This window comes from Erpetoichthys calabaricus, chromosome 6 (genome assembly GCF_900747795.2).
Source record: "Erpetoichthys calabaricus chromosome 6, fErpCal1.3, whole genome shotgun sequence".
NCBI classification, from domain to species: Eukaryota; Metazoa; Chordata; class Cladistia; order Polypteriformes; family Polypteridae; genus Erpetoichthys; species Erpetoichthys calabaricus.
The window spans coordinates 92,654,603-92,668,785 of record NC_041399.2 but is presented as its reverse complement, the minus strand read 5'-3'; the positions used below and the strand labels follow the sequence as shown (position 1 = coordinate 92,668,785).

The 14,183-nt window shown below is 34.1% G+C and overlaps 1 protein-coding gene across 2 annotated transcripts in view; it reads left to right on the top strand.

Annotated features, from left to right (window-relative positions):
- Window positions 1–6,661: 6,661 nt before the first annotated feature.
- LOC114653469 (cadherin-12-like) overlaps window positions 6,662–14,183 on the top strand; it is a 348,240-nt gene continuing 340,718 nt past the window's right edge. For both annotated transcript variants that reach the window (XM_051929400.1, XM_028803816.2), the window contains exon 1: window positions 6,662–7,070. In XM_051929400.1, coding sequence (XP_051785360.1) covers window positions 6,837–7,070 — 234 coding nt within the window. In that variant the 5' untranslated portion in view covers window positions 6,662–6,836. The remainder of the gene's footprint in view (window positions 7,071–14,183) is intronic.

Below are 14,183 nucleotides of genomic sequence, written 5' to 3'. Positions count from 1 at the left end.
CAGTATTTCACCTCCATAAAACCAGACTGTTCAGCGTTGCCAGAAACATCATGCTGCTCTTTTATTGCAGTGCGATCCAACCCAGTTATCACTTTCTGCTCCATTGCTTGGTTTAGTGAATTAACAAATCAAAATTTAAAAAAAGCTCCAACAGGTTACCATAAAGGCTGCCAAAATTATTGTTGCGGAAGTGTATGACTTGATAAGATATTGCCAGAGAGTGATTATGAAAAAAAACAGAAAATGGAAATGATCTCATTTTATGGCAGACAACACCCATACCTTTTTCCTTTAGAAAATCAGGGAGGATCATCGCCTTCACAAACACACAAACCACTCCAGAAAGTCTTAATTTTCCAGTCCCGCTGATTTATAACAAAAAAATAATAAAACGTAATAACATTTTAGAGCTGAAGTGCGTCTTCTTTTATTTGGTAGATATATCCAGATAAAACACATCATACTACTAAAAGTAATTATCTAAATATAGTTTTAAATGATTTAAACATTGTGAACTTTTAAAACTGTTTCCTCTATGTGTTTTTTATTCTTGTCTATCTGAATACTACTGGGAAGTCAAATTTAATGTTTTCATCTGAGGACATTATTAAATAAAAACCCTTAGCCTAGTGCCAGCACAAGTGTTTAGTGTATTTTTTATACGGGCCTTGTATTTTTTTTTTTGTTTTAACTTCCTACCTTAAATATTTGAAGAAGTAAAAGTGGAACAGATGTTATAGGCTGAATGTGGAACATTTTGAGCAAAGCATAACTAAAGTGCAATTACAGCACATGTACATTAAATGAAGTAGTAGTGATTTGAATGAAGTGCCTCACTTAAAAAGCAGTGTTCTGTGGTAGGTGTTTTTAAATATACATTTGTTTAAATGGTGCATTAAAACAACTGGGTGCTCTAAAGAGCTTATACAACAAAATAGCAAATCATCAAGGGACATTTTTAGTGTTACATTTAATTTTCATGCATTTTACATTCTTTAGAAATTGATGATGTTGGAATGATGATATGGAACTGTTATCTCCTAACTTTTACATTTACATTTATTCATATAATTATTTTTTTCCTCCAAATCAGTGTATAAAATATAAGTAGAAATGACAGATGTTCTTATTTTTCTACAATGGAAGCATTGTCAGATTAAGCAACAGAATTGTCTACACTAACACAATTTTCTACACTAATGCACATTCACAAACTAGACTGAATTATTAGATACACAATTCAATTAGTCTGTTCAATTACTGTCACACTGTATGCCATGATTAAACCGGAAACAGTAAACCTCCTAGGAATTTCTTGAACAAGAATGCTGCAAGTGTATTGAAACTAGAATAAAAAAATGTAGCCAATGGTACCACCGCAGTTGAAAGCAATACTTTACGTGTAATGAATATTAGTAAAAAATATCAAGAACCGAAGCATAAACCCAACACTAATAAATCTGCTGTGTACAAAGTTGTCTTTATTTTTAATCCTAAAACTAGGAAACTGTGATTACAACACTGGCAGCAAAGACATACTGCATGATGACCAACAACAGGCTCTACCAATACAAATAACATGACTGTGCTCAAGAAATGACTCACCAAAATGGTGTCACAAAAGGAGCAAAACATAATAATATAAACAACAAAAACAAATAAATCAAAAATTATGATTACATAGCTCAAAGTCACGAGAAAGAGTCAGAGAGAATTTCAAAGCTGGTGCAGAGTAGTAGACAAGCTCCTGTCAGTTAACTATCAATTGAATAGAAATGAAAGCACAACTGTCAACCCCTGGAGATACCCAACTAAATACCATTTCATTTAATAAAAACCAAGTAAGTCCAGCTTCTACACCTTGTGTAGATTTCACACTAAAATATGGCATATGGGTAAAACTAGAAGCGTGTGTACGCATCACATAATTCAGATGTATGAAACTGTGCGTAAGCAAATTTCTATGCACTTTCTCAGTGTAAACCCCAATCAATATGAATTTTAATGGACATGCACCTAAAGCTCAACCCCAGCTCCTCACAGAATTTTGCCTGTTTGAATATTCAAATTAATATAAATAGCTTCCAGTCAGTGTTTTGGTAAAAGACAATGGCAAAAGCACATATAAAAAAGAATTTCAGCAAATGCAAAATTGAGGTCCTGCTCAGTGAAGTGACAGCAAGGAAAAACGTACCATTTGGTGGATTAAGCAGTGGTATAAGCAACAAAAGGAAACTGATGGAGTGGCACAGTCTGATGGAGGCACTCAAAAGTTCAAGTTCAGAAAGTTACACAGTTCCCGAAATTAATAAGAAGTGGTCAGATATGAAAGTCGACATGAAAATGCGCGTTGCAGCCAACCATCTGAGTGTCAACACCACAGGAGGAGGTAGCAGAATTCTGGGGCTTACACTGTTTGAGCAGTGAGCTGCTGCAATTATTGGAGAGACACTTACATATCTTGCTGCAACACAATGAGATACATATTTGCATCATATGTAGAATATTTTCACATTAATAGAGTGGAAATGCTTTCTATTTACAAGCAAAACCATTCTCTAAAGGTGCCTTTATAGCAATGTAGCAAAACTTATTAATGTGTGTGCAGTCGATCACTCTGATTACATTTGGAAAAACAGCATTGCTGCGAATTGTGTTTTGATGCTTGCCCATTCAACCACCGTGTAAGGAAATCTTATATAACAGGATGACAAGCAGATAAGAACATTCCATACAGCTGGTATGGTGCAACTCAGTAATGACTGAGAAATACGTGATTGATCAGCCAGTTCATATTGAAAAGATCCTGTGGCTAAAAACCCAAGAGTGGACAGAACTTGCAAAGGAACAGATACAGCACAATTCCTCATCAGTCATCATCATAGGACAAGAAATCAATTTGATCTCTAAATATGCGACATGAGTGTGGAAATGGGTACGCAACATTTTTGTGATATGCACCGTTTATACATGAGGCCCTAGATGAATTTGCCTACTGAACACAAACACTTTAGAAACAGGAAACCGATTTTAAATCAATATACACTGCATGGCTTGATATGAGAACTGTATATGAATGGCACAAAATAAGTGGCATTCAGTTACACCCGTTCTTGGCAATAGTGTCCAAATCTACAAATGGAAATTTGTAGCAGTATTTATCCTCCATTCCAAAGGCATAAAGAATTACTGGAATTCCACAGGAATATGCTTGTGAATTTTATTTGAATGTCATAGACATTCCAATCTTCCATTTATTGTGGGAAATAGCATGGACAAGCATTCCTGAGCCTCATTTTCTAGACCATTTTGGGTCTATGCCTTCTTGAATAGCAGATTTGTTTTTCAGAACAAATGGAGCACTAACTTACTTTCCAGCAAGCCTTATTGTGAACCACAACTGGATCATGCAGATTTGAAAACAGATTTATTTTCTACTTACTTAACTGTTAATGAGTTCCACAATTAAACAGATTATCAACAAGAAACATCTTCAGTGGTTTCAAATTATTTTTAAAAATTGCATCCTGGAAGAATTTACTCAGAATAAAGACGACCTGGACAATATTCATCTATCTTCCTCTCCTGTTGATGCCCTTGGGGTACAGCACCTACAGAGGGACAGGGAATTGTACTGCTCCTTGGCATTGCCCTCCTTTGGGTGCTGGCATGACATGTGTTTCAAATGCCAGTGCATGTTTTTTTTTTCATTGTTTTTTTCCCCTTTCTCTTTATACATAGATATTCTTGGGCACTTGGCAATCTGAGAAAAGAGTTTGCATCAACATTTTAAACTGAGCCATGCTTTAATATATTATTAACAGATTAAGGCTTTAAACTGATTATATGATCAGTTTAACCTTAAACTATCCCTTTAAACATAGTGAGGCTCTTAAATCAAGAATATATTTGGGGTCTTCCATCTAGCACAGTTCTCTCCTTTGTCCAGGTCATGCACAAACCATCCTTCCTCCCTTTTTGTAGTCTTTTATACCCTTGAGTACAATCATGTGACAGGAAGAGACAGTTAACAACTTGCTTCCTGATCTTCCTAGTTTAACTTGGTTCTCTTGCAACTCAATTTGACAATTCAAATGCTGCTCATTGCATTTCTGTACAATACATTCTGAGACATCAGGGTTTTCAGCCCTCTTTCCAGTGCTTCCCTTTGTCCACCCAGTGTGTTTTGCATGGGAATGCAACTGAACTATGTGTTGTGAGCAATTGGAATGGTACAGATATTCAGAAAAACAGGAAATGGAAGGCACTGTGTTTTCTGTGTCATGTGATCAAAAACAGGCATAATGTTTCTGAACAATAAGGCTTAAGGCCCTTCCAAAACTGTCCCAAATTGTAAACCATTCAAAAATCAGAAGACAATATATCACCAGAATAACAATGTAATGAATTACCAATAAAAATAAATACACAAAAATTCCTAAAATAGCATGAACAGACAGAAATCCAAAACTAAATTCATGACACTATGACAATATATATAGTAACCAATATATTGACATAAGACTTGCTATTAATGCCTACTGAGCAGAGACAGTTTTTATGAAACTGATCTCACTTGCAAAACTAATAAAATTTATATACATACACAATTTAAAGGTAGCAGATCTATTTAAAGTCAGTGAAACATTCTTTTCTCAGGTTGTGATTGTACCATTTAGCTCTTCATCCCTTTGAAATTTTATACTAAATTTCTTAATAAATCTTACACATTCTGAACTGGGCAAACAAGTGCATTTGTATATAACAGTGGTTTCAATTTTCATTTTAATATTTCTTGATTGTTTTAAGTTTACCAGTTGGACCTTTTTACTTTGAAAATGCAACAAATACTTTATATAAATTCCTAATCAGAATAGAGAAAGACTGAAAAGAGTACAGCTGTGTAACTTGCAAATGCAACCAAATAATTGTATGATTCATGCTGATACAACAGCATACATTTGAAGCCTCTAATAAAATTTAATTAAGATTTTCATTAATTTCAACTGAACCTTTTCAAAAATGCTCAGAAAATTACAAATTGACCTTCACAGATTGGATATTCCATAAAAGAACTGTATTATTATTTGTTGTTTGTTGCAGTCGAGGCAAACTAAAATACTTAAGGGTAAATTCAGAGCAAGGCTACAATCATTAACGAATAACTGTGTTTAATTGCCAAATCAAAAAGACTCTTGTACTCAGAACATAACAAATTCTAAGCTGATAAAAAAGAAAGAAATTGCTCACAAAGCTTTTTTGCGGTATAGATGTTTTTTTCATTAGATATAAATTGCTGACACTTTTAGAGCATACAGCATACTCTTTTAAAAAAAGCTTCAATGACCATATGACCACACTGCTTGACATCACAGATGCTCCCTAACAACTTGTGGCATCAAAAAGTTCCTTTTCAAAACAACAATAGGTATTGACGTCACAAGGAAATCATTAAAGAAATGGAAACAATTAATTGATGACTGTTGATGTCATATACATTTCAAAGGAGCTTTCTGCTTTAATTTCTAACTTTTTTAGTCTGAATAAGTGTATTTCTTGATTATGAAAATAATCAAAATTTGATATTTTAAACTTTAAAATGTATTTATCTCACTAAATATTATTCTGTGGGAAAAAATGATAAATTTGTTAAACTGAAACAAACGCAACACAAAAGGTCAGTAATCCAAAACATTACTTAGTTTGTCAAATATACTTGTTTTATTTTTTGCAAAATATATAATTTGCTTTATATAATGTACATTTAAAATGTCTCAGTATATGTGATATATGTTTCTTACTGTGATTCAAATGTTGCAGGTAAATATGTACTGAAACAGGGTGGCGAGACGATAAAACAGTCTTAGGAGAATACAACACATAAAAGTTGATAAAATCAAGAGTGGAAAGGGTTATGAGGAAATAGAAATTATTCTTAAGGACATGTAAAAAAAGCTAAACGGAATTAATAAATATCGAAAATTTGCAAATTGAGCTTAGGCTTTTTGCCGTCACATCTGCTTAGTTTAACAATTTGCTTGGAGGAGTTTGTAAACCACATGTCTTAGTATTATGTCTAACGATTATGAGTCACTCCTTCAATTAAATAAGACAAAATGAGGAATAAATAGGTCATCCATTGTTAAGAATGTTAGTGAGGGTTTAAAGGTCAGAGAAATTGATCACTGAAGTAACGACGAGAAGGCATAGCTTTAGATTTTATTTGGCAATACATATAGTTTACATATATATATATATATATATATATATATATATATATATATATATATATATATATATATATATATATATATATATATATATATCAATATTCTGTCCATCCACAAAGACTGTTCTGTTACTTTTACATTGCCACCACTGTCTGTGTATTCCCAAGATATTACAAATTTCTTTATTACATGGTTTTAGTTAATTAGTGAAAATCCTACATTTATTCTAGCTCCATTCAGGTTGTATGAGTCCTGCATAATGGTAATTATTACCCTGTAAAAGCTAATAAAATGTTGTATTTTTTAATTACCTTTAATGTCCTTAATTAATAGTTTTGTGGGAGTGGTGAGCCTAGTGCACTCAAAGTTGAGTTTGTAGAAATGCACTGCCTGAGTAAGAAAATAAAAAATAACACTTTACTTAATTTCATTTTAGGTTACAAATCAAGAAGAATACTGAAATTCATTGTCGAAGAAACTGCATTGCTCTGTCAAGTGAAGTTTTTCAAGAACTTGATTGTTTTCAATATCCTGACCAACTGCAGAAGAATTTCTATACGGAAAACATTTGGGGTTTAACCAAAACCTGCACTTAACAGATTGCCAATGCTTACAAGGAACTGCTTGTTGCTGTTCCTTTGGTTCTTGTTTGAAGAAGGGTTTTTGACACCACTGCAGTCGCCACTGCAAAGAAAACTTGGGAGTGAGCGCGCTGGGAGCAGGGCAGGAATATTGAGAAATGGACGGACAAGCTTTCAGAGAGTTAAACGTGGCTGGGTCTGGAACCAATTTTTTGTACTTGAGGAGTATATGGGATCTGATCCTCAATATGTTGGAAAGGTAAATGATTTTAATTGAACTAGAAATGTCTACTTTTTAAATATAAATTGTAATTTTATGGTCATAATTTTTCCATTTTCTTGCATCAATGTTACTATAAGTGTTTTTGTATTATAGGTTACAATAATAGGATAATAAAACTTAATGTAAAGTTATAGTAAATGATCTGCTTAGTTACAAATTCTTATTACGAGTATATAGAATTGCAACAATGTCTTTACCCATTGCAGTTTTAAGCAAGAGCTGTTGTACTTTTTTGCAACAGAGTAGCTAGCTAAAATAATTGATTGGTTCACTAATCTGTGTCCTCAAATAGCTGCTATTTGAGTAGGCCATATTCCTAAATTAAATTATTCCATATGTCTTTGGCTCAGTAAGTCCAAGAAAGAAGTAAGCCTGAAAAAATTAAAAATTAATGGTCCAAAAACTAAATCTAACAGGATTTTTTTGTCCAGATGATCATTTTGATTTGTCTATGGAAATGGTTGATTTTGATACCAAAATTATATTTATCATTTTTTCCCATGATAAAACTATACATATGAATGGATTCATTTTTTATCAGTGGAAAGAAGGCACAGATATTTCACTTTGTCAAATATTAAATATTGTGAAAAAAAGCAATGTTTTCACATTTGTTGAAAATACAGAGACTAATGTCAAACATCACAAATGATAAAAAAACCAGAATAGGCAAATAAATACAGAATATACAAACACTATGTTTATTATATATTTAGATATTTAAAATATATTGATAAAAAGTAATGTAGGAATCCTTTTTAAATAAACAATCATATACTACACAGCAGTTACTTTCACTACCGCTGATTATTCAAAAAACAAATCTGCATGTTTATGGTATCTTTCTTGTTGCTTATTTCCCAATACATTTTATGTCTGTTCTTCTGGGGAACTCAATGCAAATATTGTAGTTCACTCTAAGTCTTCTTTAATGATGATGGAGCAGCAAGTGACTGTTATAAAGGTGATTTTCTTTTAAATATGTATGGAGTCAGAAAGAGTAATTATGTAGCAAGTTTGGAAAGATCGATAATGCTAGAGCTGTCAAGCGGACCTGTAATTCTTTAAGTCTTGACTGTAAACACCTCGAAATTGAATGAAAATTACTCATTAATAAGTCAACAGGCAGTTTTTGTTTCTTTACTAAATATGACTATACAGACAGGAAAAAAATAGAAACAATTTTGCAGTGTACTGCACATTTAGCAGCAGATTTTGAAAATTGTAATATTCATTTGAAGATGCATACATGATCCCAGGGAACTGACTTGTTATTTTGATTTGAACCTTAGCCTATTTGGATAATTGTGTCAGTTTATTGGTATTTGTATACTACTATATGCAAACTGGAAACAGATGTCAAAGGAAAAAAGTATAATAAAGGTGGCAAAGGGCAAAGAATGTAGTCCAACAGCAAACCTTCACCAAAGAGATACATAGCTAAAAATGTATTGTCCCAAGGGGAAATTTAGTTTTTACATCTGAAGAAATATAGAAATATAACAGACAACAACCCCACCACACCAATACACAAAAGAATTAAAACACAAAAGAAAAAACTCTTTTGGCTGATGATAATTAAACAGCCACAGTAAGGCATTATAAAGGTACACTGCTGTAAGTATGAAGGAGCCCACTTCTGCGGAATAATATGTTGGCTGAAACTAATATATAACTTAATAACAGTGTGTGATGGAGAGGAGAGAGAAATTCAGCATGCCAGTATGGTAATATAGGTACTACTAATGGACGGAAGGCCCTAACCTAGTTGTGTCCCAGATGTGAATGGAAAGATGGATCAATGCAAGAAAGGTGAGATGAGGGAGAGGCACTCAGTAGAATAAAATGGCACCCTGGAAGGAGATATACAGTGTTCCCTCAGGTATTACCTGATCCATTACTGGTGGTTGGAAAAGGGGAATGTAGGGCTTGTAGTGGTGTTAATACCTCCTTACAAAAACATTTTGCTAAGCTGAGGGAGATGGGATAAAATATTTCAGTGAAGGGAGAAATAAGAGAGGACTGATTGGAAAATATTACCCTTCAGCTCAGCTGCTGGGGTCATGAGACAGAGTGGAATGTGGGAAAGTATAACATTTAGCTAAAAAAGGACCATGACTGACACAGAGGTTTAGTTAGACATAAACCCAAGAGCAGATTTAAAGCTATCCCTTGAATAAGAAAAGAATGCCAGAAAATCCTAACCTAACAAAACTTTTTTTTTTGCAATGTCATTTTCTAACACACTTAATCCATACCAGGGTTGTGAGGCATTTGAAGCATATCCCAGCTAGCACAGGGTGCAAGGCAGGAACAAACTCTAGGCATGGTGCCAGTTCATCGCAGGAAAAACACACATACACAGACATGCACACACATATCAAACGTCCAATTTACCATTGCCAAAAGACAGCAATCCACACAATCCCTACATTGTATTTCTTCGCTTTCTTTTAGCCAGAATGTTTCAGCCTGTTCCAACACACGTGAACCACAAAGCAGTATAATCCTCAGATGTGTTAGCCAACATCACTTGTGTTTTGTTTTGCTTGAATTGAAATGTGAAAGCGAAATTCTGAAAAGAGAAATTCCAGAAAAGAAAGGCAAGAAAAGCTCGAATAAGAGAAGAGAGGTTGATAGATTTTCACTCAATTTTTTCACAAGGAAAGGCCAGTTTATTAATGCTAGTCCATTTTCTAAATGTGGTGCAAATGAACCAGTTTACAGGATCATGTCAATCTAACTCAACAACCAAAAGATCAAAAAAAAAATCTAGAACGTTCCTGGTAAACATTATTTAAACACTTTTTTTCGAGAGGGTGTACTCATCCCCATGACATACACTTTACACTAATTTAGGGGCACTGAACTGACTCTGAGTCTGGATATTTGACTGAGCTTTCAAAGTGACAGGCTGGATTTCCTGCCAATGTTGCTTCACACCTTGTTCCCAGTGCCAAAAACTTCAGTTGTGGTATTGATGATCCTGTACTGGATTGAGCAAGTTTAGAAAATAAGTGATGCACGGGTACAGCAGAAGGTACCACAACACATACAGCAAAAACGACCATACCTTAGAAATTAAACAAATTGGAATGGCATTATGAATAGAATGTATATATTTGCAAAATAAAGACATTAAAACATTCTTTTTTGATGATCAAATAAAAATTGAATGTAATTTTTATTTTATTACTTTACTTTTTATGTTTCTGTAAGAAGCAAGGTTGTTTAGTAAAAGTCCATTGAATAACTGCTTACTAGAAACTGTTTGTAAGAGAACATACGGTACAAGCATATGACCTCACATCATTTTAAATTGTGTCGAAGTTCACCTAAACCTTGTAGACCAGCCTAAGTTTGTTTTTTTTGTGCTTATGAATTTTTCCTCATGTTTTATTTCTCTATTTACCAAGTACTTTTCTAACCTTTGATTCAACTCAGTAAGTGACTTCAATTCTGTAAAACATGCGGTTAAGGTCCTGACAAGCTGTTGCTGTAGGCTACAGACCACACACATATAGAGGTGGTGAGCAGTTTGAAAATCTTTGACATTGAAAAATTAAGGTTTTCTCATTAAGCCTATGCCATATAAAATATTCATTTACAGACTATAAAAAATGTAAAAAAAAAAATAAAATAAAAGGGTTGTGGCACATATCCTAGAAGACTGCTTGTTGAAATGAAAGTAACCAGAGACCACCTGAGTCATCAGTCTTTGCTAGTGTCAGAAAAATAGCTGTAGGCACTTCTTGATTAAAATAGCAATAGACTAAACAAAAAATCTGCACATGAAATAACAGTATAAGTCCATGGCATTAATAAAAAGTAGGTTGTAGAGTGATCTCATTGGGAGACAACAATGCAAATTCGACCCTTTAAACATGTCAGACATGAGAACCTGTCTAAAGTGTACCAGTTCCTAGTACTGAAAGTGTAAGCTAATAAAAATGTTTTGTTTATTTGTTTGGCTCCAAAACATTCATGCTGTAACTTTTATGAAGTAAAATATTAATATGTAACTGAAAATCAAAGATTCAGTTAAATGTATTACTTGTGTGACATTACTACTGCTCAACAAGTTTTGCTTTTTTTTTTTGCAATGTTTTGTCATGAACTTCATTTGTTTGACCACTATAGATTATCTTTTTTGCCTAGCAGGGGGAATTAACTCCACAAATGGATTGTATTCAATGATGAAAAATGCACTGTGGAAAAGTCATTTTGCTTACATTGTCAATTCAAGGCCTCAACAGCGAACAAAATAATACAAAGCAATGCACAACACAAATACTAATTTTATTCTATGCTTGTATTAGAGTATCTTCCAGCACAAAAATCCACAATCGGGCTCTGCCAGGAGACCCACGATAAAAACTGACAGAGAAGAACACAGTTATGTGACGTGCTGTCAATGCTCCAGCCATTATTTTGTTGGAATGCGCTGAAATTTGAAGGATGGAAGGTTACAGAGGGCCATGATTCAGAAGTCTTAGGGTTGTTCAGGTCAGCAGGTTTGTTACTCCACAATATCTGGAGTGGATCTCACAGTAAGTTTTTTATAACTTCAATATAATACTATTGTGGTACTACAAAGCAATCAGTGTTTCATTAGAAGTCCCTCGACCATCCTAGAGAATCACAGAGAACAAAACTTTATCAGTGTTTCTCCAGGAAGAGATCAAGAAATATTTTTTGTACAGACTGAGAGTGTAATAATAAAAGCAAAAAGCAAAAACTATAATAAAAAAGGAAAGCAAACATTGCAACACAATAATAATAGTAAGTAGAAGTACAATATATACTTATGGTAAATAAAATTCATAGCTTATAGAATGCACAGACTACAATGATGCAATTTAATATGGGTTGAACTTCATGCTTGCCTACAATGTGACTTTAAGCACTCCATAATGTAAAATATTGTGTAATGAACCAATAACCATTTATTTTGCACTCACTACTCAGTTATTATGCAAAAAAGAAAAAATCTTATTAACTGATTTAAAAGCAAGACAGGTGCAACGTGTTAGCAACAAGCAGTGGGTGCAACTTGAAAGACCAAGAACCAAGGAAGGTCTTGATATTATCAGGTCAGGTCAGGTTGGGGAGCATGCACTGGTGCAGCACGTTACCACACCCATCACATGATGAAACAGCTCGGGATCCTGGTTGGCAACCCCCCAGGCAGATACAAAGTTCAGACTCACCCTCCGGAAATGACCCTCTATCTGCCACAGCCAGGTGTTACTTGGGCATCCCTTTGGCCTGGTCCAGAAACTTGGGTCCTCAACAATGAGGATCCTATGAGCCGGATCACCCTTGGGGCCGTGGTGTTGTAACTGACGTTCCCTCACAATTAAGGTAATGTGCCTCATTCAGACTCCATGAGCAACTGCTCAATTGACACAAAGTCAAACCTGCGGTACCCAAGGATTCTCCGAAGAGACACAGTACCAAAGGAGTCCAATCTTTGTCTCATGTCACTGGATAGCATATAAGAGGAACAAATAGCAGAATTCTGATAATGGGTGCTACTCTTGTTTATAGAACTGAGGTCCACAAGGGCAGCTGTTCTATAACAATTGCAGGTTACTTGTATACACGTGAAATTCCTTCAGTTTGAACAGGAGCACACAAGGATCTCTTGTTTTATTTAAGGCCCCCTTTTAAATATTAGGAAGAACAGGCTACATTGGAGATGCTTGTATTTTTTATTGTTAAATGAGACTCAAAAATAGAGGAGCACTGTGGCCACCAGTGGGCAAACTAAACATATGGCCTCAGGTATACTAAGAAGTACTTCTTGGATGTTCCCTGAGATTTATCTCCAGCTTTGGAGTGAAATAAAACTGCTTCAAAGGAGGAATAGAGGCCAGTGTTCAGAGTGAAGAGTGTAACTACTATATTGTACACTAAAAATGTTATTCATCTAATTCAATCAGTGGCACTTTAAGCAATTTTAACTTACGAAAGTATGTGTCCTTTTGTGTTTTATTATTTAATAATTCATTAAAATACAATTAAACATTCTTTAATGTATGAAGTTGTCTGAGACACAATTTTCTCATTTTTTTCTTAACAATATACTACACAAGTTGAAACTACATTTTGTAAATGCAAAGTGTACAATTTGCAACACTTTGGAAAGAGTATTTTGGTTTCTTTCCAGTTAGTCTGAGCAGTGACGTCGTGATCATATAATTCCAGTTACTGCACTCCTGAGTTATGCTGAGTAATTTGCTCCTGCCTCCTTCCATTCTGCTTTCACTGCTTCTAACATGCTGATGTCTGATCACTGAACATAAATCTCCCTGTCAATATTATAACCTATCTTACTTCCTTTGTTATTTAATTATTTAAAGCATCTGTGCAATCCTTTATTTCCAGCGATCATATTTCCTTGTGACATACATGCTTATTATGTCTTTTGCAGTAACAGGACATTTGATACCATCAATAAATAATTCTCTGGCCTGGGATGGCCTAATACTTGGAGAAAGTAATCACTGCACTGTTGGTTTAAGATCAGATCATTTAAGAGAAGGAAAAATGGTAATCAAAATATGTTTCTGTGTTAGTCCCTGATACATGAAAATAAGTCAGATTATCAAAGATTGAAAGCAGTTGGGTCCACATTGGGTCTTTTAAAAATGGCCCTCAGTGAAGCACACCAACTGTCATGATATTGTACCAAGTATATACAACCTATTCATAGAGACAAAAAAGTGATATATTAGTGATGATAATAATGAAAAAAATTAATAAGAAAAAGAATGTTAACATCAATAGTACTATTGTATAATTTATGCTTTTCTTTGCCAATTGTGTAGTTAAAATACTTTACCCTTGAACATGGTGTTGTATAAAATTATTATTCATTTGACATCCCATGGCATTTCTCTACATGTAGATCAAGGTCAGGGAAGGTACATTAGTAACAAAGATAGTGTTTACTGTTAAAGTGTAAAGCTTCAAGCTATAAGAAAGACATAAAGTAACAGAGAAACAGACAGAAAACAATGACTTGTACTCAATTGCAACATCATTTATCTGAAATTTAAAAATGGAAAGGCAACAAAGGGAAAA